Below are 26,677 nucleotides of genomic sequence, written 5' to 3'. Positions count from 1 at the left end.
AAATTTAGTCATGTAGAATCGTGGTCAAAGACTTCAGTTGCTAAAAAGCTCTATTATAGTCGAAAAGGGTTTTGCGAACGTCACGATAAACTCCGGGGCGGAGCATTACGATATACGACTACAATCGTGTGGAAATATAAACCTTATGGGAGGTGTGCTCTGTCCGGGAGTGTGGCGTGCGTTGGCAATAACAATACGCTGGAGCATCAACTAGGATGGGATTTTGGGTTTTCATGGATGGTGGGGCGGTCATTTTGCTCATTTCATTCTACTCGACTTCCCCTGTTTCTTTTTCCCTAAATTTTATTTGTCCTTTTAAATTTAACCTCAATCGTGTATCGCAACTTGTGATATCGCGTGCCTAGGAGTACAAGTTTGGCTTGATGAGTCCGATCTGGCCCAAGTCGACCCTCGAGCTCGACAGACTGGATTAGGGTTTTCAACCTCGTGGATTAGTTTGAGATTGAGATTTCTATGCACAGAAGGAGCGGGCCAGGCCTAAGCCGAGCCTCGACCTATTGTTATACCCGCACCCATGACCGTACTAATTTTAATTGGGTAAATTATACATCACCCCTAATTTTTGAAAATACTCAAATCACCCCTTGTATTAGACCCCAATATAACAAATTAGTCCCCGCCGTTAGTTTTATCTTGTTAAGTGATGATATCACCATTAAATAAATTTGAATCCCTAAACTACCCTTGAAGATGAAGGAAGGGTAATATTATAAATTTAATTCTAATGTTTTAGTATATGGGTAAAATAGTCCTTTCACACCGATAACTAACACCATTACTCGTAGAGGGGGACGGATGAGTATTTTCAAAAACCACGGTGTGATTTGAGTTTCGTTTGAAAACCAGGGGGTGACGTGTAATTTACCCATTTTAATCTTATCTTATGTCCGTGTAGATGAAGCAACAACCTACGCCGGTGAGTTATTTGTGATGGTCGTCAAACCAACACACAAGATCATCGATCAACACACGAGATTGGTAGTTGAGGATAGATTCCTCAATCGAGAGCGGGAAAATTAATCGATAATGATTTTACCAACTATCCTCCTAGTAGAAGTCCGGGAGCGAGGACTTCCAAAGGAAAACCCGATATCTTGCCACCTAGACACTCAAAGCCTTTGTGAAATATGCATTGAGATAAGGAAGCTCTTCGAGATCCGGAAGACACACCTTGTTGGGTAGGAGACCATACAAAGGTGAGCTTTTAAACCCTAAATGTTTTGGGCACGTGAGGTGGGGGCCACCCATCTACGACCCTTCGTATAAGACTCATGTCACTACCAGACTCTGCATCACGCCGAGAGGTCACGTCATCCGCACGGATTCAAGCACCAAGGACGTTATCACCACACGCAGTATCTATCCACCAAGGATCCCCGATGCCACCAGACACTCCTCCCACGGGGAGATGGCTAATCGTGATAGAGCCTCTACCCCAGGGCCTCTATCCACTCAACGGCACAATCGTCAATCAAACGGGACTCTCCACACCGCCATATGCTACTATAAAGGCAAAGGTACACAACCCCATAAGGGACATCTAAACTAATACTCGAATAATCACTATTCATCCTGCTTGCGCCAGAGATCTAACTTTGGCATCGGAGAGCTCCTAGGCCGACCACACCGGTTCTCGATTGACCCCTCGTCCACTTTTGGCAGCTGACGGCACTGCAGACCGCTTCGACGATTTCTTGACGCAACAAACACCATGGACGCTGGTGGTATTTCTAGATCCCTAAATCTATATGATATTTACTAACTCAGAGGGTGCTTATGTAGTGTGTATCGCATCCGACATTTCAATGGGCTAACCTGCACCCAACCAGTTTTTAGATTGTCTAGAGTTCAAATCAAGCATTCACATTTGGTTTTCCAGCAAAAGCTGCTCAATAGTTCTAACTTTCTACCACCCTGCTTACATTAATGCAAGTAGCTACTTGCAGAAAGTAGGCATGCTTGTAATCTCCTTCACTTATTGGGAATAGAGTATAGGAACAAGAAATAAATCTTGACGTTTCATTTAATAATGACTATCACCACCGGAGATGTCTCAAGAGATAGACAAGCTCATCGTCCAGCTCACTACGTTGTAGCAATCGAGTATTTTGTCTGTGTATATATAGTGGAGGCAGATTATTCATTCACTTGACTTTAACGACTGCTCAAACTAAAGAGAACCCATTTCTTCAATCTTGATCTGGCACCATTTCGGCACATTTGTCGCTCAATATCAGCTTAGAACAATCGGTATCCGATACCCGGATTTCTAGTAGCTAAATGAGAACAGAAAGCAGACGGAGGATAACAATTGTGAGCAGTTGAAGAGGGAGAGGAGTACCTTGGCATGGTTCCAAGTGTTGGAAACGGTAAGAGGTCCTTTTTCCTTAATGATCTGATAGATATTAAGAGCGATGGCGGATGCCTCTTGAGGTGGCACTTTCGGGTTGATCTTCCTCAGATTTGGAGCGCGCTTCCGGGAAAAATATCTCACGAACGTCGTAATGGCACCTCCCCCGACCCACATCTCCACGCAAACCTCAGTCGCTCGCTCAGTCCGAAGGGTAAACAATCTCTGAATCGCGCCTCAAAATTTAGTCATGTAGAATCGTGGTCAAAGACTTCAGTTGCTAAAAAGCTCTATTATAGTCGAAAAGGGTTTTGCGAACGTCACGATAAACTCCGGGGCGGAGCATTAAGATATACGACTACAATCGTGTGGAAATATAAACCTTATGGGAGGTGTGCTCTGTCCGGGAGTGTGGCGTGCGTTGGCAATAACAATACGCTGGAGCATCAACTAGGATGGGATTTTGGGTTTTCATGGATGGTGGGGCGGTCATTTTGCTCATTTCATTCTACTCGACTTCCCCTGTTTCTTTTTTCCCTAAATTTTATTTGTCCTTTTAAATTTAACCTCAATCGTGTATCGCAACTTGTGATATCGCGTGCCTAGGAGTACAAGTTTGGCTTGATGAGTCCGATCTGGCCCAAGCTGACCCTGAGCCTGACAGGACCTGGATTAGGGTTTTCAACCTGTGGATTAGTTTGAGATTGAGATTTCTATGCACAGGAAGGAGCGGGCCAGGCCTAAGCTGAGCCTGACCTATTGTTATACCCGCACCCATGACCGTACTAATTTTAATTGGGTAAATTATACATCACCCCCTAATTTTTGAAAATACTCAAATCACCCCTTGTATTAGACCCCAATATAACAAATTAGTCTCTGCCGTTAGTTTTATACTGTTAAGTGATGATATCAGCCAGTTAAATAAATTTGAATCCCTAAACTACCCTTGAAGATGAAGGAAGGGTAATATTATAAATTTAATTCTAATGTTTTAGTATATGGGTAAAATAGTCCTTTCACACCGATAACTAACACCATTACTGTAGAGGGGGACGGATGAGTATTTTCAAAAACCAGCAGGTGATTTGAGTTTCGTTTGAAAACCAGGGGGTGACGTGTAATTTACCCATTTTAATCTTATCTTATGTGCCGTGTAGATGAAGCAACAACCTACGTCAGTGAGTTATTTGTGATGGTCGTCAAACCAACACACAAGATCATCGATCAACACACGAGATTGGTAGTTGAGGATAGATTCCTCAATCGAGAGCGGGGAAAATTCGTCGATAATGATTTTACCAACTATCCTCCTAGTAGAAGTCCCGGGAGCGAGGACTTCCGAAAGGAAAACCCGATATCTTGCCACCTAGACACTCAGTGCCTTTGTGAAATATGCATTGAGATAAGGAAGCTCTTCGAGATCCGGGAAGACACACTTTGATGGGTAGGGAGACCATACAAAGGTGAGCTTTTAAACCCTAAATGTTGGGTGTATATACCCTCCCTTGAAGCCCTCAAAGTTTGAGCCAAGGCCCAAAAGGATTGGATGTGGAAGTAGCCCTTTCAACAAGGGCGGTTAATCATGCGGTTGCAGCTGCTATTAAAACCGCTTGTGCAACCGCCTGGGCTAGAATGCTCTAAATGGGGTATATTTCGATGGGACCCACTTGCCTCATAATTTGGGCAGTGAGTTAGTGTCCCCGAGCACTGTGGGCCCCATCCACAACTTTCCATACCATGTGAGGTCAAGTTGGTGGGCCCACATTGCCCATCTTGGCTTTTAAATGGTTTTAAACCCTAAGTGGTCCAACCAAACAGGACATAGTCATGGCTTAAGTTATGAATAGGGATCCTCGGCCATTCATTGGCTCGTTTATTCCCTCCACCAACCAAGGCCGTGGAAGTGAAGGAGAGAAGGAAAGAAGCTAGTGGGCATTGGACCTAGTGAGGCTCCTTCATTGGGCACCTCTCACAGTTGGCAGTAGGTATGGTCCCTTGGATCCTCCACACAGTTTCTCCCCTCTATTTTGGGTTTTGGGGATAATCTCTAGGGTTGGGACTGATCTTGGGTTCCACTTGGGACCCAAGGCAAGCTTGTAGGACCCTTAGGTGGTTCAAGGTGGTGCTTATGCTCACCTCATAGTACCCTATTGACTACCTCAAACCCTATTTTGGGAAACTTAGGGTTTTATCCTCAAAACCCTAGATTCAGGTCAATAAATGGTTTAACCCTTGAATCCCTCAAATCATTGGGTTAAATAGGTTTAAAGTACCCAGTATACCCTAGGGTATGTACCCATCAAGCCCTTGATGCTTTGGAATCCAAATAAAAAGGATTTGGGAAGTGGTGATCTCAAAATCTCGGGTTTGAAGGTGGGCAGTGGCACGGCCGGTTGCAAGTTATGGTTGCAACTGCTTGTGCAACCGCAAGTCCCTAAAGGCTCCTGGTGAGAGCGGTTGTACATGCAGTTGCACTCCTACGTAAAATTGCCTACGCAACCACATGACCTAAAGGCTCCTGTTGAGAGCGGTTGCAAGGTCGGCTGCACCCCCTGTGTGCAACCGCCCCTGTTGTAAATTGTGTTATCCTTAAGCAGTTTAAGGGGAACCTTTTAGGACATCTTCTACACTTTGTAACTCCCTCTTTCACACCTCCTTAGGCAACTTTGCAACATATGGTGAGGCGTATTGGGTAACGATTGGGACGACGAACCGTGACTCCGTATCTTGATATATACTTGGTGAGTGAGTTTGGGTATGCTTTAATTCGGCAGTGTTTAGCATTACAACATGTGATTGTATGCCATACTTCATGCATAATTGCATACTTGCATTATTTAACTATTAATGTGTTCATGCGAATGTTGGTAATGATTATGTGATGCGAATGTAGTTGGTAATATATGGAATGGGATGCGGTGGTCGAGGTATGCCGACGCCGGGATCATGTGAGTTATTGAATATTGTTATCATATGTTATGATTGGCCTGTAATGTGTTGTGTCGTGCTAGTACCCGGGTATTAGGGTATGAGACGTTGATGCACCCGGAATACCTCTCGACACGATAGATTCATATAGTATCTTGCTATTAGGGTTATGTTCCCTTTGCTACGACCCTTACCAACAGGGATTTAGGTGTTGGATAATTAGGGCTTCCCTGCTTGCCTATGGAGGTGAGAGAGGCCAGGCCGGGGTTGATCAATGGTTATCAGGGTCTGCTAGATGGGAGGTTTGTGCGATGCCATTACCTAAGCAGGCTCTAGGGCAACAATTGAAGCTGCACCACGGTGATAACCGTAAGTGACCCGTGGGCGCTTCCTGAGTTGTTGTAGTAGCATTGACCTAGTGACTTAGACATATTTGCAAGATGATTAATACTGTTAACTAATTCATGCATCATGGACTGTTTGTTATTATTTATGTGTTCCCCATCCCCTTACTGGGCTCAGTGGAGCTTACCCCCCTTTGTGCACACTTTTTAGATGTGACTGCGTATGATGGTTCATCAGAGAACCAATATCAACATACAAGAAGAAGGACATTATCATTTTATTAAGTTTATCTACTGTTAGTACTTTTAGTTTTCTTGAGTTGGAGAGTTCATGTTGAACTATTTTTCTATTTTAGTTTAGATGGTTTGGACCATTAGTTATGTTACCCTCTTTTGAAGACAAGGATATTTATTTTGGTTTTAATTCAATGATTATTATGCTGGAATTTTATTTTAGAAGACTAATGTGTCATAGTGATGGTTAGCCTATTTGATATGATGAGTTAACAATTCGAAATCCGATTGTTTGGATTTTGGGGCGTTACATACACAATCAGTGTAAAACGAAGGAAACAAACGATAATAGGGTTATAGGAGGGCTGTAGATACATAAAAAAACCCTGTTTTCTTATTCTTCTCCTGGTTTGTTTTTTTTTTTTTTCCTTTTTCTTTTTTGTAATAGTTTTTTAATTTTCTGAAAGATCCACCGGAGAGAGCAAGAGAATGAGAACAAATGGAGTGGTAGAAGGGGAGAAAGAGATTTCCGTTGTAGTTGATTGGAAAAGGAGACGAAGAGGAGGAAGGGAGGAGGGGTTATTGAGATGAGCCTGAGAGGATAAATCGCCGACACTGCTAAGTTCTAAGCCTCCAACGAGTTATTCCAATAGAGAAGATGAAGGGGGGCGCCGCTGAGCTCCAAGTCTCCAACTAGAGTTATGGAGATTCGTTCGATCGAGAAAGGGAAAGGGCGAAGGTTGTTTTGGGTAAAATCTTTTTCAACTTTTGTGTTTTTTTGTTTTTTTTTAACTTAAGGGCATTGCGGCAATTATGCCCAAGCAAGGGTATAATTGTACATTACATTCTTCAATTTCAGATCCGTTAGCATTTAACACATGATATTAACAGCATAGACTTAAATAGGATTAATTTGAAATGTTGGGGTGCTAGTGGAATTATCAAGGGATGCGTGTGGATTTGTCAGAATCTCAGGAGGGGGATGTGAAATTTTTGGACGATTTAGGGGTGCGCATGCGTATTTAACCCTTTTTTTTTGGGGGGGGGGGAAATTACACTGACACCCCTAAGGTTTGTATTAAATACAGAGTGACCCCCTGTGTTTCTAAATTATACAGCCACACCCCCTGAGTGGACGGTGAGTGGATAGTGTTAAATAATACATTTTAAATACCAATTTTGCCCTCTTCTAATATCCTGTTAATATTCAGTGGGAAATTCCAACTTTGCCCTCTTCTACGATTATAAACTAAAACCTATGAGTGAGCGAGGGTAAGAGTGAAAGTGAGAAGGAGAAAACATGGGTAGTCACTAGTTCGCTTTCTTCCTCCGCCTGCAACTACCTCCCTTACTTGGAAACCCTCGACCTGGCCGACAATTCTTTGTCTGGTTCCCTACTGACCTCTCTTTCCAACCTCACGCGTCTCCGCCATCTCGCTCTCTCGGGAAACTCCTTCTCAGGCGAGATTCCCACTTCGATTGGCTCTCTCTCTACTCTAGAGGAGCTCTATCTCGACTGGAACCAGCTTCAGGGCCCAATCCCTGCTAGCTTCAAGGGCCTGGCTAGCCTCAAGAGGTCATAAGTGCATTATTCTCCTTTTCAAGAGGTGATTCCGGCAGGGTTTCCTTCTGAATCATGAACTATCTCCCCAGAAAATTCTAACGGACGACACCATTCTCCCAACATGATTTTCTTCCTCCAAACTGCTTCATAATTGTAATCACCTGCCTTCATCATCAACTTTTCTCAGAGAAATCTTCTTTGCCATCAAAAGAGCTTTACTGCTAATATTGTTGCTTAGATTCGATAAATGCTTTTGTTGTTTCGTATATGAGTTGATCCCTTTGTCGTGTCTTTGTGATCTTACTCGTTTATGAGAAGCACATAAAATTGATAGAATTCAAATAACTGAGAAGAATGCTATTAGTCCAAAGAAGGTTGTGGAAGCCGGTAAGAATGAAAACATTTCCATGGGGAGATGGAGAAGAGGCCTTGCCATGTTTACAAAGAAGAAGAAAGACTTAGAAGAGAAGGGAAGGAGAGAGAGACATATAATAGGGTTAAGCGTGAAGGATAATTTATATGAACTATTGTTGTGTTATTTCAACACTTATTAGTGGAAATAGCTAAAACCCATTTTTTAGTACTTCTGCACCACCGTGTTTTACCCGTTACACTGACTCTGACTATTGAAGGAATGTTGATTTCTTATATTTGGGGCTGAGCTTTGAAGCTTTGCTTTCGATGACTTAGTTTTTGAGTCATTGAAAGGTCCCCACAGGTAAGGTAGACACGAAGAGAGAGAGATTGTTTATAGGTTCACAGGTTCACCTTTGCTTTGTTTTCCTCTTGGAGCTCCAGGGGAACAGGCTCTCCGGCAAGTTACCCGATCTGAGTTCCCTCAAGAGCCTCAGTTTCTTGGATGTGAGCAACAATGTGAACTCCGGGGGAGCTCTGATGGGTTTGCCTAGTTCCCTGGTTGAGATTGCCATGAGGAACAACAGTCTGGAAGGGAATCTCCCGGAGAAAATCAAAATCAGGGATTTGGGGTCTCTGCAGGTGATGGATCGCACTCCACCATCTCCACGACACCTTACAGAAAGGAAAGAAGACAGAAGCAGCGAAGAAACAGTCAAGCAAGAAAACTGCCTTGTTTGTCATCCATCTCCGATGTTCCTTGCATCATCCATCTTTGAAAAACAACAGTCACTTGGCAAAATTTTAGGTTTTTGATATATAACTGTTACGATTTTACTCATAAAACTGAAACCAGTGAGATTACTCTTCAAATCCCATACATTGAGAGAGAGATTTTGAGGGAATAACAGAGATGAAGCTTCAATATGTTTTCTTGTTCTTAGAAGTAGTTATGTTTCTCTCAATTGGATATGCAAATTCAGTCTCAGCTTCGACATGCATGTGGATAATGTCGAAGCTGTCGACCCTATCGTTGGAGAAGAACAAGTTCACAAGGAATGATGGGGGAAGCTGTCGGCCCTATTGTTGTAGCGTACTCTTGCGGGGAAGGAACAAAGGGAGAGGGAGAGGGAGAGGGAGAGGGAGGGGAGGGGAGGGTGGGGTGTGGTGGTGGTGGTGTTAGGTTGCAGGGGGTGGGGTTTGGTTGCAACAGGTAGTGGGGCCAGTGGGGTTGCAGAGAAGAAGAAGAAGAAGAAGGAGGGAGGATGGTGATAGGGTGGGTCCCATTAAGTTTATTTCAAAGGTAAAATTGGAAGAAAAAAATTGAGTAATTAAGGGTATATTAGTCATTTTAAGTCATGAATTACCAACACCATACCACTTAACGGGAATGATATAACGGAGTGGGGCTGTCTGTAACAACTAACCAAACCTCAGGAGGTGTGGCTGTATAATTTAGAAATATAGGGGGTTGTTCTGTATTTAATACAAACCCAGGGGGTGGCAGTGTAATTTTCCCTAATTTTTTTTATTTAAAACGTTGAAGATTGGATAATATCAATATCAATAGGTGGAGAAAAGCATTTACCATTCTTGTGTAATTTTGCAAATGTCACAGACCCAACTCCCTCTTATCTCCCGATTTTCAACTCGTATATTGGCGACATTCATATTTCATCTGAAATATCGAAATATCAACTCTGTGTGAGAAGATGTCGAGCCCATGATCTTAGGCACGTCCCGGATATCATGATGATTTCAGTCTCAACGGTACAATTTGGCAATTCCATTGCCATAAACTCTTGTGCCTTTCCAGCAACTCGTCGTTCCGTTCGTATCAGAACGCGAGCTTTTCTCAGGCAGTTGCATTCGAACTCGAACGACCTTGCTCGGAAATCAGCTGTTCTGCACGACAGTCTCCGGGTACTGGAATGGGACAAGGTCTGCGATTCCGTCGCATCGTTCGCCGGCACTTCCTTGGGTCGTGAAGCAACAAAGGTCACTCGATCCATTGAGGGCTGCGGCTTTTTCTTATGCTATCTTAGTCAGCGCGCGCTTTTGTTTCTGTTTTGTTTTGTTTTGTTTTTTTTTTGGTTTTTTCGCGGTGCTTATGAGTTCTGAAAGTTTCATTTTCGTTGTCTCCCTTCCGACTCTCCCAGGCACAACTATGGTCACTGAATCAAAGTTACGAAGATAGCAGGGCACTTTTGGCCGAAACCAATGCCGCTGTCGAAATGCTCAAGTATGGGGGTTTTGTCATGGACTTAAGTGGCATCGATGTCGTTACGGTGAGCTTCTTATACGCTGATATTGGTCCTCTGATTTTCTTCGGTAGTTGTCTAAGTGTGGTCTACGTAGTTTAGCACGGCGTTTCTGGTCCTTTGCTTTTGGTGTTGCCTGGCTTCCGCAAGCGATTGAGATCAAGGAGCTTTTACCCCAAATCCTTAATAGACATTTGCACACTACACTGTTATTAGTTAAATGCAAAAGCCACGGTATAACATCTATCAATACCCTCATAAACTCAGGGTGAAGAAGGATAGAAGAAACCTATTGAGCTGAGACATGCATGCTCTGCACAGTGATTCTGCCCCCTGGGGAGAGGCTCCGGTGCACTAGTGTTTCGTGGCAGTTTTTCTTCCGTCGATGTTCACTCTGTCATTTCATTGGACAAGAGGAAAACTCTATGTGAATGGACGTGACCTGGCCTTAATAGGGCAAGGAATCATCGCTCATCATACCAAATGATGGCTGCGGACTGGCTAATTATAAGTTAAGGTCTTAGCATAGAAAACTGACCCAGAATACATATAAAACCAACACAGAACGACCCTAGGAGGAGCCAATGAAGCAACTTAATATATATAAATTTTTTTTTGTAAAAGATGTGGTCTGGATAACTGGATTTGCATCTGTGACACCATAAACCTCACTGCATCTTGATTTGGTTCGGTTTGGTTTGGGATGTGCGTGTATTTGAAGGGACATCTGTATGTCAGCAGCCCTCTCTTCTGGGTCGGAACTAGGAAGAGCCCCCAATGCATGAAAATATTCTTTAGAAATTATCCAGTGTGGGAGTAAATAAAGAAAAGAAGCAAAATGAAAAGCAAAGGACAAAAGAGATGTGGGGGAAACTAGAAGTTTTGAATTTTACTGGAGCTGTGAGCTTGAGATCTGAAAACAACTAAATTAAAGGATTCAAACATGTGCAGGAATTTGAATCTTTAGGAAATAAAACACAACAGCCTCCCAATTATAGATCTATCTGTCATATAGTGAACTAATGTGTTTATGCTAAGTTATTTGCAGTAACTCCATAATTGTGACAGGTTGTTAATATTGGATCAACCACAATGCACTGAAACTAAAATCTTTTTGAAACGACGACTGAAATTATTTTCTTTGTGAATCAAAGATGCATTTTTCATCCACATCCCAAAATGTATTTTGGTGGCCCTTTATTCTTGTTGCCGACGGGCCATTTCAGTGCTGTTGATGTTTAAAGGTAGCATCCACCCACATCCTATGTGATTAAATTGTTGGATATAAGGCTTATAGATTTCATGATGCCCCGACCCCCCTTTCTCTTGTGGGTGGGATAAGTGATACAGCCATTATGTTACTAGCCATTAATGCTCCCATGATAGCACAAGCATTTAGTGCCCACTTCACTTTCTCCCTCTCTCCCAATGGCTCTTTTTTTTCCCCTTCCCTATATATGTGTCTTTTGGCTTGTAGAAGAGAGTTGGCTAAACCTTGGAAATCTTAATGCCATAATGCCTTTCAAATCCTCCTAGCCATTATCCTACTGCAATAATTCTTGCTAAGAAGAACGCCCATGTTGTGGCAATTCCATCCAGAAGGTAATGAGTGACTCCTACAACACGTCCTTGTACAATGCTCAAGGCTCTAGGCTGAGTAGCAGGAGCTACTTTTAATTTGTTATGAGCCCAAACGATGGATTCAATAAGTTCTTGCCAATAACCACGGCGGCTGAATAGAAACATTAAACTGAAAGCCCATACAAAATGAGCACCTAGGAAAAAAAGGCCATATGCAGATAATGAAGAACCATAAGACTGAATTACCTGGGATGCCTGTGCCCATAAAAAATCACGGAGCCACCCATTAATAGTAATGGAACTTTGCGCAAAGTTTCCTCCCATGTTATTAGTTACCACCCCGTGATATGAGTGGTTATGTACCTTGTATTTTTGGGAGACCCAGATGAGCTCCATGATAAAATTTGAGGTCCTCTAGTGGTGAGTGAGTCCCCAAGAGAACCTTGAGTTAAGTGGTCTTCTTTGACCCTTGTTATTCTGTTCTTGGTTCCTTACTTTGTAATTAAACTCTCCTTCATTTTCTACCTTATTTTGCATTTTCAATTTGAGCTACATCAACAAGTATTCACAGTGTCTTTTTCCATTGACTAACTTTTATAAATGAACTCATTCTACATTATCTTTCAAGATATCAATATGACAATATCTATTCCTTTAACAGCCTGCCTGCTGAATTGTAATGTATAAACATCCATTTCCTTCTCTGGACATCATGATTCACAATTTACAATATATTAGTGCACATGATTGTGGATAACTATTCATTTGTCTATCTCAAAGGTGAAATCTGCTGTCCAGCATGTTTCGAGGGGTTTGCCAGTCTATGGGAATGAAGCAACTGCTATTGCTGATCTTCTCCAATTTGCCAAGATGGTGCAGTTTAATCTGAATTGTGCACTCAAGGAAGATACAGATTGGTACAACCGCTTCATGCCTCTATCAGAAGTGGTATTCTTCCCTTTTCAACCAGAGCTTGTACTTTGTTATCGTCCCCTCTAATCTCTATGGTTTAATGATATTGCTATGTAACTGACCCTGTAGATAATTGGATGGGTCATAAATCAACAGCTGGTGATGTCAATACAGCAAGTCATAGATGAAAATGGCTCTGTCAAAGATTCTGCGGTTTGTTCCTAATGCCTAATTATTATTTTTATTATTGCTTGCTTCCGTTACTTGTATGGTCACTTGAATATCACTGCTTCTTCATTTATTTTTAATTGAATTCTATAGGAAAATTGTTGGTCGATGATTTTAGATTCTTAGGCATACATAATCTGTTTGTGCAGAATATTTTGCCATTCTCCCTGGCCCTACATACAATAATCTGAAAATACCTGTCTATTATTTCAGAGCTCAAACCTTAAGCGTGCACGTGATCGGATGCGGATGCTTGAGAGGAAGGTGAGTTCCACCCGCCTGTTCAAATTCATGATTATTCTGCTAAGTAGATGCTGTTGATTGGAGATTATTTTTCTCTACCCACCCAAGGTTAATATTATTTGGTTGCAAGTAAGTGTAGAGTGATACTTTTTATATTCTGTAAAAAAGAAAAAAAAAAAAACATCAAAAGCACAACAGACATGGGTTATGAGCTGTGGACCACACACAGAGGATACAATTCAAAGCTATGGATAAAAAAGGTTGTTAATGATAATATTTTTTCAGTTCTTTTTTGAAGTAATAGAAGGATATTTCTTGATATCCAAACGGATTGATGACTGTTAGTACAACAACAACAACCATGGTTCGAGAACTCGGTTTTGATACTGGTTTTGCCCAGCCAAAAAACCGAGTTGGACCGAGATTTCGGCAATTTGGTGCATTTTTTTTGAACTCGGTTGATGGTTTCGGTGGGTTTTTGACCTAGCTGGGTCATGAAACTTGGTATACAGCCCATTTTTTAAACACAATGACACTATCAGATTGTCCAAAATCAAAGTCCAAATAGAAGTTTGACTTTGGACCTTAGTTTGGTTGGCTATGACGTACTAATAGGCCCTCTTCTACACATAATTTAGTAATAGAAAGCAATCAAAACATACAATTAATGTAAAACAACTTAAATAAGCATTAGAAATGTAAAAGTGTAAAATACATCAATCGTAACATATACCTCTATCATTCCTAGCCATAATGCCGAATCAAGTTAGCCTCTGAACCCGCATAGGATTCCCATGTCATAGCGTTGTTGAAGAATCACACGTACTCTTCCACACAATTCATAAAAGTGTTGTCATCAACTAACTGAAGGTATCCTATCCTAGGGTATGGAAGAGGCGGTTGCGATGAGATCTATCCACTGCTACTACCACCAGGCTGTTGAACTACCATCGGCATGTACGGTTGGGTTGGGACTGTGAATATATCATCTACAATACCTGACCCAATGCTCCGACTGTCGAACTCATGTGCAGAGTATACTGACTGCGGCTGCCCAAACTAACCACCATAGGCACTATATTCGGAACCGGTGCTCTCATGGCCATACTCATAGTCATACGGAGGCTGAGGTGCATGCCACGATTGACGCTCACTAATAGTATCTATATTCATGCTTCTAAAACTTTCAAGCATGGTCTTCATAGTCATGACCGTCGACGGAAACTCCTCGTCCCCAGCCTGAGCTTCTGTGTCTGCGACGTGGGTGTCTCTTGTACGTAGTAGGGGCACCATGGTCCTGATCCTATGTGACATGAGTAAATTGACTCTCACCTGTGTAACACACAGACTCCGTAATGCAAAAGTCGACCTCGAACCAGGGAAACCAGTGGGAGATCGATTGTAGCTAGGATCAACACAATAAGGATGAACAAATTGAATACCTGAAACTTTATTGCTTTTGTTTTCTGTTTACATATGTGTTAAAATATGTAATTATACCCTATTGGGGTATTTTTGTTTTTTTCCCCCTTCCCCCCCCCTAGCCGATCTATTTAGTATTCCTAATTAGAATCGGCCAGGGGATCTTTCCTAGTTCAAGTTTGAATCATTGTAATTCTCTTTATTATAAATAAAAGGGCTTGGTGATCTCTAAGAATCACTCAAGCATTTAGTTCTAAGTGCTTCTAACATGGTATCAGAGCTAAATCTGATCTAAGAAGCAGCTTTCTCAAGTTTTTTCTGGTTTTTTCTTTTCCCCCTCCCACGGTTTCTGTTTTTTTCTTCTCCTACCACTCTCGGCTCCTCTCTCCCACTCAGGGCAGCACCTATGAGGTGATCTAATGAAGATTTAGATGCGGCCCTCAAATCCACCTCATTGAAGACTGAAGATTACTGGTGTGACCTAATTCTGCCGGCAGGTTTCCTCCATACTTGGAGATCGAGTTCTTCCTACAAACTGAAGATCGATTTATGCTTTTTTTTTTGGAGATTGGTTCCTGCTCTTATTGGTACACACCCCTTCCTGTTTGAAGACTGCAACATTGGATCCAGACCGAGACAGATTCAGCTCTGCGATTTCTCTACAAATAGGTTTTTGACCTAATTTTGATAAAATTAGGGCTTCTTATTGGCTCATCAGAAAGAGCTAATGTTTTGAGGACTTCTTCCCCACTGCTAGAAGGAAACTCGACTTCAGTTTCAGCCTAGTCTGACGGCTGGAATTTCTGCAATCTCAAAACCCACTCTTCTACTCGAATCTGGTAACTGCCCTGTTAGGGTTTTTTATTTACTCATCAGAAGTTGCTGATTTTTGGAGGGCTTGTTACTTACTACAAGAGGAGATTTCGATCCAAATTTGAGCCTATTTTGACGGCTAAATTTTTGAGAATTTCAAAACCTGTCTGTTGTACACTCTGGACATCATGTCTGATCTTACTTCAGTTGACCCAGATGGATCTACTCGTTTGGAGTACCTTCCTTTTGCTTCTCCCACTAAATTAGATGGCTAATTACTTGATGTGGTCTAGATCCACTTACCTTACCATTGCTGGCCGTGGCTACATAGGACACCTTACAGGCAGCCTTGTGAAACCTGTTGAAGAGGGGTCTGCACAGGATCGATGGCTATCTCATGACTCTATGGTAATGTCATATCTTATCCACTCTATGCATTCTTCCATTGCACTTGATTATCTTCTCCTAGTCTCCTAGATACTGCTGCCCAGATATGGAAAGTTGCCAAGGACACCTATTCCCAGGTTGGGAATGATGCATAGGTGTATGAATTGAGGAAGAAAATTCACGACACTAAACAAAATGAGTTGACTGTCTCTCAATATTATGCTGAACTTCGTAAGTGTTGGGAAGAACTTGATCATTACTCGGATTATCTGCCCACCACTGCTAATGATATTGCTGCCTATAGAAACATGTGGACAAGATCCGAGTTTATGATTTTTTGGCTGGTCTCAATGTCGAATATGATCCCATCAGAGTACAAATTCTTAGTAAGGATCCCTTTCCTACACTGGAACAATCATATGCACTGGTTAACATTGAAGATCCACGTTGTTCAGCTATGCTCCATTTACAAACTGGGGCTGGTTCGAACTCTACTACTGTTGACGCCTCCAAAGCTGAAAAGGCAGCTATTAAATGTGAACATTATGGCAAGTTGTGGCATACTAAGGCCACTTGCTGGAAGTTACATGGGAAGCCGGCTGATTTTGAAGAAAAAAAGAAAAAGGGTAGTGGCAATAAGGGCCGTGGTCAACCTACTGCCAAGGCAAATTAGATTGAGACTATTACCACACCTACTACAGGCATTGGTCTTTCTATGGAGGAACTTCAAGCTTTCCGTCGGGTGCTAAAGGCCTCTTCTACCTCTGCTGCCTAGACTTCTACACCTGCTGCCTCTTCTGGTTCAATTTCTAACTTTGCTTCAGGTATTTCTGTTGGTAGTCAGTGTGCGTCGGTAGTCTCCAATCCATGGATCATTGACTCCGGTGCTACTAATCATATGACAGGTTCTCCTACTCTTTTTCATCAGTTCATTCCTTCTTCTGGAAAGGATACAATCTGTGTAGCAAATGGATCTCTTTCTTCCATCTCTGGTAAGGGATCTATTTGTTGTTCTCCTAGTCTTACCCTAAACAATGTTTTACAAGTTCCTTCTTTTTCTACTAATTTATTATCCATTAGTAGTCTTACAAAGGATCTCAATTGTAAAGTAACCTTTTTTCCCTCTCATTGTGTCCCACAGGATCTGGTGACAGGGAAGACGATTGAGGTTGGTAAAGTGCATGGTGGTCTCTACTTGCTGGATGGTGGTTCACAACTCTCCAATACTGTTCCATCTCACACCCATTAATTAAATTCTGTCTCTTCCGACTTATATCAGTGGCACCGTAGATTAGGACACCCTCCCATTAGGACTTTATCTCATTTGTTTCCAAAGTTAGTTCAAAATTGTAATAAGGATGAGTTTTTTGTGAAGCCTGTATTTTGGCTAAACAAACTCGATCCATTTATCCTTCAATAAATAAAAGAAGTAATTCTCCTTTTCATATTGTCCATTCCGATGTGTGGTGTCCTGCTTGGAAAGCCTCTATTTCTGGCCATCGATGGTTTGCTACTTTTATTGACTGCCATAGTCATACCACTTGGGTGTATCTGATGAAACAGAAGAATGAAGTGTTTCATTGTTTTCAGCTCTTCCACAACTTGTTCAAAACTCAGTTCAACGCCACTCTCAAGATTCTCCGTAGTGATAAATGACAGAGAACATATGGACAGACACTTTCAAAAATATTTGGCTGATCATGGAATTCTTCACCAAACCAGCTGTGTTGACACACCACCCCAAAATGGTGTGGCTGTAAGAAAAAACCGCCATCTCCTTGAAATGGCCCGTGCCTTGATGTTTGACTGCCATATTCCCTCTCAGTACTGGAGTGATGCCGTGCTTATTGCTACCTATTTAATCAATTGGCTACCTACTCGGGTTCTGTCCTCCCATGCTCCGGTTGATGTCCTCCAGGGTACATCCTCCTTTCTCATTCCTCCCAAGGTTTTCTGATGTGTGTGCTATGCTCGCAACCATCACCACTTGGGAAGTTAGATCCGCATGGTCTCCAGTGTATTTTTTTGGGTTACTCTGCAACTCAAAAGGGGTCCAAGTGCTATCATCCTCTTACTCGCCGTGCACTTGTCTCCATGGATGTTGTTTTTCATGAGTCTTCTCCCTACTATTTGTCGTCACCTCTTCAGGGGGAGTTACAAGCCTGTGAAGATGTGCCGAATACTTTACCCTTATTAGCTGTTGACCATACATTACCCGCTGCCATTAGTCCACTTGCTGCCCAATCTGTTCTTACTCAAGGAAGACCTCCTTCGGATGAAGTTCAGGGGGAGTAGCCTAGCCCTGGCTCTATTAGAAGACAGGTTAAAAAAATTCAGGGAAGACTTGATCGACCAAACCTTTGTGTTTTCACTTGAAACACTAAAAAGCAAGTTGGCACCACCAACCCCACGACAACTTTACCCATCCCATCAGAGTCTCTTGATCCAAAGCCTACTAGTCCGACTGGTAAGCCTCCTTCTCTTGATTTACCTATTACTGCCCGTAAAGGTATTAGATCATGCACCCAACATGCTCTTTCACATGTTGTCTCTTATGATTCTCTTTCTCCTGCCTATCATACTTTTGTGTCTTTTCTTTCCTCTATTTCTATTCCTTAGAAGTGGCAAGAAGCATTTGCTGATACAAAGTGGAAGGTTGCTATGGTAGAAGAGATGAATGCCCTAAAGAAAATAATACATGGGACCTTGTTGTTCTTCCTCTAGGAAAGAAACCAATTGGATGTAAGTGGGTGTTCGTAGTCAAGCAGAAGATGGATGGCACAGTTGACCGATACAAAGCTAGACTGGTGGCCAAGGGTTTCACACAGACATATGGGATTGATTATCAGGAGACCTTAGCTCCTGTTGCAAAATTGAGCACTGTTCGTATTCTCCTATCCTGTGCTGTAAATTTTGGGTGGGAAAAAATGCTTTCCTCCATGGAGAGCTTGAGGAGGAAGTATGTATGGAGATCTCTCCTGGTTTCTCATCAGAAAAAACTCATGGGAAGGTCTGCAAACTGAAGCGTGCACTCTATGGGCTGAAACAGTCCCCACGAACTTGGTTTGATAGATTTCACAAGGCCATGATTTCAGTGGAATACAAACAAAGTAATGCTAATCATACTTTGTTCATTAAATGGTCTGGAGACAAGGTCACTATTCTTATATGTTGATGATATTGTGGTTACGGGGAATGATGGTGCAGAGATATCTCGTCTGAAGAGCTTCCTAGGTCAAGAGTTTGAATTAAAGGATCTAGGGACATTAAAGTACTTTCTTGGAATTGAAGTTGCTCGTTCCACAAAGGGCATCTTTCTCTCTCAAAGGAAGTATGTCTTAGATCTTTTATCTGAGACTGGTTTGTTAGGCTGCCATCCTTATGATACTCCAATGGAAGCTGGAGTTCGCTAAAAGGATAAAGAAGGTGAACCGGTTGATAAAGGCTGTTATCAGAGGTTAGTGAGGAAATTAATCTACTTATCACATACTAGACCAGACATTGCATTTGCCGTGAGTCTGGTTAGTCAGTTTATGCATGATCCCTATTCCTCCCATATGGCTGCTGTTCTTCGATCTTCCATTACTTGAAGTCAGCTTTGGGAAAAGGGGTTCTTTTGTCTCCCCATGATCATCTTCGTATTGAGGCATATACTGATGCAGATTGGGGTAGTTCTTCTGATCAGAAGTCTACTGCAGGGTATTGCTCTTTTGTAAGAGGGAACCTTGTCACTTGGCGCAACAAGAAACAAAATATTGTGGTGAGGTCCAATGCTGAAGCAGAGTTCCGGGCCATGGCACATGGAATCTGTGAGTTATTATGGATACAGGGCTTACTCCAAGACCTTGGTGTTATTGTTCGACTTCCAATGATGTTGTATTGTGATAATAAAGCCGCAATCAGCATTGCTCATCATCCAGTATGGCATGACCGCACAAAGCATGTGGAGATCGATTGACACTTCATCAAAAAAAAATTGGAGAGTGAGCAGATTTGTATGCCTTTTGTGAAAACTGGTGATCAACTGGCTGATGTTTTCACTATAGGCTTGTGTGGGAAATTATTTCACCCTAATTTGTGCAAGTTGGGCCTGTTCGATATTTATGCTCCAACTTGAGGGGGAGTGTTAAAATATGTAATTATACCCTATAGGGGTATTTTTGTTTTTTTCCCCTTTCCCCCTCCTAGCCGATCTATTTAGTATTCCTAATTAGAATCGGCTAGGAGATCTTTCCTAGTTCAAGTTTGAATCATTGTAATTGTCTTTATTATAAATAAAAGGGCTTGGTGATCTCTAATAATCACTCATGCATTCAGTTCTAAGTGCTTCTAACAATATGAAAGAAGAACATAGGAAAGGATAAGAATAAGAAGAGAAAGAAGGGGATATAGAAGGGGGATAAGGAGATTCGGCTCTCTCAGCCCTTGGCCTCTCACCCTCAACTTTCTTAGTTGATGAAGTACGCCTATCTCAGGCTGAATGGTTGCAAACAAGCAAAACTTTTCATTAATCAATGTCCCCCGTTACAATCGATTGTGGCTGTATATATAGCCTTATAACTATTAGAACAATCTAAAATAGGACACTAACTAATTGAAATTAAACTCCTAAACTTGCTGGGTAAGAAACTAACAAATAACTTCTTTGTCCAATAAAAGTAACCAAAAAGGAAACGAAGATCTACTAACAATAAACCTAACGAAGTAAACAACTTGTTGCTTAAGAAGACAAGTAAATAGAAACTAACTAAACTAAACTAAGAAACTAAAATAGGAGAATATGCACCCAAATTACTGTTATCGTGAACAGTATCGCGTAAACAGTAACTCGTGTTACTGTTCACGTGAAAAGTAATTCGTTAACAGTATTTTCTGACTTTTATTTTTGTCCTCTTCTTCAAGCTCTGATCTGCATCACTCTGCCTCCGTCTCCAACTCGTACTGGTACTGCTCGTGCATCCCCTCATGACGATCATCATAATAACCACCATTTGCCATGCCACCACCACCACCACCACCCCGGCCCTGTTATTAAGGGCCAAGTGTGGCGGGATGTCTCTGACATCCAACCAATCCCTAAGGATCACAAGTGCAGTACCCTATTTACAATCATTATCTCACAAATACAGTAATCAAAGGCAGCGGAAACAATTAAATAATACAGGTAACATCAGTAGTAAGAGGAATCTATGTGATATTTCATTTATATAAAGAATAAAACTTGTGATACTACTATACAGTTCTCAAAGGTACTACATGGTAAAACTATACACGAACTATATTATATCTATACAAAGTGTTTATAAAGCATAAAAGAGTGGGGAGGTAGCCTGGACTGTCAGGCCAAGATCTGGAGATTACGCAATCATCATGTGCGCACGAAGTATCGTGTACTTTAAACTCCAGCGCTGCAAATCCATCATTAAAAGTAACTAAATCACCTGAAAAATAAGGATATCCACAGGGGTGAGCTCTCAACTGAGCCCAGTAAGGAAATGCATGCAAAACACAACACAATAATTCATGATGAATGTGCTAATCTAGCATGCTCCTAACATGGATACTAAGTCTCATGTGGTATATGTACTACTATGTTAGATGCTAACTTCGAAGAGAACCCGCCAGGGAAGCATGACACAAGGCAGCTAACCCAACAGACCCCCAATGACCAACCGGAAAGCATGACACCAGGCAGCTCCAGACGTTGGTCACCCGAGCGAAATTATTCTACCACGGTGAGGACCCGCCAGATCGGCATGACACCAGGCAGCGGACCCGACAGACCCTCAAAGACCAACCCTGTTTGTTTATTCCCACAGCGGAGCGGACACGCTAATATGGGACAGAAGATGGCACCCCGGCATGTCCCTTCGGCTGTACCACGGGTTGTCCAACACGTTTCCCCCTGTTGGTAAGGGGCGTAGTACTGGGTTATAAATAACAACCTAACCCAGTGCAATCTAATTATGATGTTACCATCATGGATTGAGTTATAGAGTACTGATTTCCATCATCAATAATTTCACATAAATAATATATCAGTGCAATCCAATGCAGCATGCTCATATGCAGCCTAGTTCACAGTGCATTCTGATACATTAAAACCAAGCTAGGAAACTATATGTCTCAGATGCAGTTATAATGATGCATGGCATGACAATCAGCACAACATAGAAATTAAGATGATAAACACACAGAAATTAAGGTCAAGATCCCCTTACTTGTAGTTGTAGCTAGCCTAGGTGAATAAACTCCAATAGGCAGGCAAGAACAGACCAAGACAGTCCTAAATATGAGACAATAATATTATAGATTAGTTATAGAAGGAATCCTAGGTCAGTTACCCACCAACAATCCAACAAACCGACTAGAAACAGTAGAAACAGCCCTAAACAACATACCAAACACCATGCAATAAGTTCTGGGATGGTCCAAGGTCAAGTCCCAAGGGGTCTAGGTCATAAGGGCACAAAAATGGGGCAGCCGGATGCAGACTTCCAGGGAGCCGGTCAACCGCCCCTAGGCCTGCAACAACATCTGGGTCAGTGTCCGAATTTGGGGGTTTTGCTTCAATTGGCCAGATCTTTACATGCATGGCCCAAATTAGGAGTTTTAACATTAATTCAAGGTGGGTCAATCTATTTTGGGTTCCAATTTCATAATTAGTTAGTTAATTTAGAAATTTCTTCAATTAAACCTAAATTTCTTAGCTAGGGTTCATGGACTAGTTACTGGGAGCAGAAATTGGGCTTATTAGAGGTATTGCCATGGAGATTCAGGCATAACTGAACCTAGATGGCAGCAAGACAGCATTATAAATAGTAAAATCTATAAAAGTCAAGCTCAAATTAGAGCTTTAATGGCAGGTATTTACTTGGACAGCACCTAGGCTATACTAGGATGAACTTAGGGTAGAGTTAGAGCAGTTTTAGAAGAAATTTAGAGGAAAAGACGGTAATTACAGCAAGGGATTCACCAAGGCTTACCTGAAACTGTAATTGCAGCCTTCTAATGGAAGCTTTAAGCCCAAAATTAGGTGTAAGAGATAAGCCTTCAAGAACAACCTCTAATCCTTCTTCTTCTCTTCTCTTTTTCCTTTTCTTTCTTCTTTCTCCAAGCTGGAACGAATTTTTCAGCTTCTCTAACTTGTAATGTGGTTTGTAAATAACTTAAGAGAAGTTATGTATATATATAGGATACTTAACCACTAAGGGGCAGAATGGTCATTTGGTTATAAATTATTTCTAAAATTAATTCTTTTGTATTTACTACCTTAATTCAACCATAGAATGATGTCATGCGACATTAAAGGTCATCCGAACATGGGTAATTGTCTGGAACAGCATTCCCCACTGGGGAACTGGGTCCCACGAGGTCAATTTTACTAAAATACCCTTCTAACCCTATTTGGTCGTACAAAATGTTATATAAATATATTTTAAATTATACTTACATTGAGTTTAATTAAGGGGGAGGTCCTGCAGCCTGTCCAGCCAGCAGACCCGACACAGGTAGCTCTGGTGCGGGGTCCCATAAGGTAAAAATTACTATTCTGCCCCTAATACACTAATTAATAAAAAATACAACATATATACATATAAAATGGGATTCTTACCTGGGATTCGGCCCAAGACAAAGGGAGGCTTCGCAGGCCATCAATCCAGCATGCCAAGCTTATATGTTGTCTTCCGTTAGACACCTCAGACTCATTTAAGGCCACGGTAGTTGACTGATCGGAATGCCTTTACAGACGAGTCATGAGATAGGTCTGAATTTCTTAGTCAAGATGGCCCTCAACTTAGAAGCTAGCATGGTCAAATATTGAACCAGAACCTGAAATCACATAGATTCCGAAAGTTCAATTTTTTTTTTTTTTTTTTGGCGGGGTTTCACAACCACCACCACCATCATCATCACCGCTTCCATCACCATCTCCACAACCACCACCACCACCACCACTACCCCCATCACCATCAGATGGTGACCCATCTGACTCGTGTTCCTCATCAACCTGGCCAGTCGGATTCTCAAAAGGTTGAGGCGACTTTGAAAACACGTCTCTCTTCCGACATATAGTCATCTACATTAGTACCCATCGAACTAGCTATGGTGGGGTCGGGCATACCCCCAGCCTGATCCATTTTTGATTCACCTCGATCCCTTACCCATTGGTATTGGGGATCCTCTTTCTCATCTGAGTGTTCTTGGAAAATGTCTGCTAGCTCGATTGGTTCTTTAGAATTCTCTTCCATTTCTTCACATATGTGCTTCATCCTTAGTTTCATATTATAGTGCACATCATAGTTGGCAAGGCGACCCAAGGCGGTGGGGTCGGGCGGGGGGGCTAAGCGCTTAGGCAACAAGGCGCCTGCCTAGGCGCCCTCAAGTGTTATTTTTTTATTTCCCCCTTTTCTAACATTATTTAACGTGCTACAATATTTTCGTATGCTACAATATATACCTTATATCATAAAAAATCAACATTAAGCCTGCTTAAGTCATAAAAAATCAACATTAAGTCACCTCCAAGTCATCAAAAATCAACATTAAGCCATATCAAGTCATCAAAAATAACATTAAGTCATATCAAGGCATAAAAAATTAATATTAAGCCACATCAAGTCATCAAGAATCAACATAGAACTAGAAGACAACAGAATTGAAGAAGCAAGCTATTGGAAGTTTGAAACAATCAAAACATACATTTGATTTATACTAGTCTTACATTTGGTTTATACTGTTCTTAGAAAATATGATCTTATTTATAAGTAATTAAATTGCTCTCGATTTAGAGAGATGTTCTTGTTCTCTAAGAAGTTTGACTAGTCAAAGGATTTTATTTTTACATAAGATTGTTTGTATTAGTTAGAGCACAAAACAAGCTTTCCAACTAATCCAAAATTGCTTAAATTTGATTTATATTGAAGAAGTTATGTTCCGGTCAAACCTTCTTTGGTATGCGTGAATGCTGTCAAAATCGCTCTGAATGAATATGTAATAAAATAAGAAGAAAGAAGAGGGGAGAAATAGAAGAGAATTGCTGCAATAGTTTGGGAGTCACAGCCGTATCTGTGACAGCCCCTATTCATTCAATTAAATAATAAGATTGACAATAGACAATAGGGCGTACACCAAAAGACCAAAACACCCCTGAGGGAAGGAATCGTGAATTAGCTCTAGCGCTAATTCACGACTTCCCTCCCCTTTATTACGACAACTTCTAACACTCCCCCTCAAGCTGGAGCATATATGTTAATCATGCCCAGCTTGTTACAAATATAATCTACTCTCACACTCCCCAAAGACTTTGTAAATAAATCAGCAAGTTGCTCCCCAGTTCGAACATGACGAGGAGAGATAATCCCTTGTTGCAGTTTTTCACGAACAAAATGACAGTCAACTTCAATGTGTTTCGTTCTCTCATGAAACACAGGATTAGTAGAGATATGAATGGCAGCTTGATTATCACACCATAGTAACATTGGAGAATCACCACCAAACCCAAGTTCTGTCATCAACTGTTTAATCCACATTAGTTCACAAGTGCCATGTGCCATAGCACGATACTCTGACTCTGCACTGAACCAAGATACAACAGTTTGTTTCTTGCTCTTCCATGAAACAAGATTTCCTCCAACAAACACACAGTAACCTGAAGTGGATCTTCGATCAACTGGAGACCCTGCCCAGTCAGCATCAGTAAAGCCTTCAGTCCTCCCATGACCATGATCAGAATATAGAAGACCACGTCCCGGCGCTTTCTTGATATATCGCAAAACCAGTATAACTGCATCCCAATGAGACGTCCTAGGAGAGGACATAAACTGATTTAGTACACTGACAGGAAAGGAGATGTCAGGCCTAGTCACAGTCAAATAGTTGAGTTTCCCTACCAGCCTCCGAAACTTCTCTGGATCATCAAGAATATCACCACCATCTGCCACTAGTTTGACACTAGGATCCATAGGAGTATCCAAAGGTTTAGATCCCAGTAACCCTATCTCTGTAAGCAAGTCAAGAACATACTTTCTCTGTGAGGGAGAAATTCCTTTCCGTGATTGAGCTACCTTAATACCCAAGAAATATTTCAGACGTCCCAGGTCCTTAGTCTGAAATTGCTGTCCCAAATGTGTCTTCAAGCTCTCAATACCTGAAGAATCATCTCCTGTAATAATAATGTGATCTACATAAACCACCAAAAATATCCTCCTTGCATCAGAACACCGGTAGAACACCGAATGATCACTCTCAGATTGAGTCAGACCAAACTCAAATACAACTTCAGTAAACCGGCCAAACCATGCCCGTGGTGACTGTTTCAGCCCATACAAGGATTTCTTCAGCCTACACACCTTACCAGACTCCCCCTGAGCAACAAACCCAGGGGGTTGCTCCATATATACCTCCTCATGGAGGTCACCATGCATGAAAGCATTCGTGACATCCAATTGATACAAAGGCCAACGATGTATAGCAGCCAAAGAGAGAAATATGTGAACCGAAGTAAGTTTCGCAGCAAGGGAAAAAGTATCCAGACAGTCTATACCATAGACCTGGGCATAGCCCTTAGCAATAAGACGGGCCTTCAACCTAGCCACAGAATTGCGGTCTTACCAGAGGGTAAAGAAACAAGGTCCCATGTCTGATTTTCCTGTAGCGAAGACAATTCCTCAGTCATAGCAGCCCTCCACCCAGGATCAGACAAGGCTTCGACAACAGACTTAGGAATAGGATGACTCTCAATAGTGGATAGACAAGCAACAAAATTAGAGGACCAACCAGAATAGGACACAAAGTTAGAGATAAGATGTTGGGTACAACTCCGAATACCCTTACGGACAGCAATAGGAACATCCAAATCAGAAATAACAGGAGCAGGAGGTGAAGGGGAAGTACCTACTGGAGGATCCGGATCTGGAGGCGAAGAAGACGTGGTAGAGGGAGCGAACCGTTTGCTATATTTGTCAAGGGCAAAAATACGAGGTGTCGGCTCGTCAGAAGAGCGACGATGAAACACAGCAGGTGGCTTAGC

General features: G+C 41.8%; 1 protein-coding gene across 4 annotated transcripts in view; it reads left to right on the top strand.

Annotated features, from left to right (window-relative positions):
* Positions 1-9,477: 9,477 nt before the first annotated feature.
* Positions 9,478-26,677, top strand: part of LOC122664846 (endonuclease MutS2) — a 120,086-nt gene continuing 102,886 nt past the window's right edge. For all 4 annotated transcript variants that reach the window (XM_043860857.1, XM_043860856.1, XM_043860858.1 and 1 more), the window contains exons 1-5: positions 9,478-9,796; positions 9,958-10,086; positions 12,421-12,588; positions 12,682-12,765; positions 12,994-13,044. In XM_043860857.1, coding sequence (XP_043716792.1) covers positions 9,548-9,796; positions 9,958-10,086; positions 12,421-12,588; positions 12,682-12,765; positions 12,994-13,044 — 681 coding nt within the window. In that variant the 5' untranslated portion in view covers positions 9,478-9,547. The remainder of the gene's footprint in view (positions 9,797-9,957; positions 10,087-12,420; positions 12,589-12,681; positions 12,766-12,993; positions 13,045-26,677) is intronic.

The sequence above is a fragment of the Telopea speciosissima genome, chromosome 6 (genome assembly GCF_018873765.1).
Source record: "Telopea speciosissima isolate NSW1024214 ecotype Mountain lineage chromosome 6, Tspe_v1, whole genome shotgun sequence".
Taxonomy (NCBI): domain Eukaryota; kingdom Viridiplantae; phylum Streptophyta; class Magnoliopsida; order Proteales; family Proteaceae; genus Telopea; species Telopea speciosissima.
Note: the sequence above shows the minus strand (reverse complement) of the source record. Positions and strands in the feature narration are given on the sequence as shown.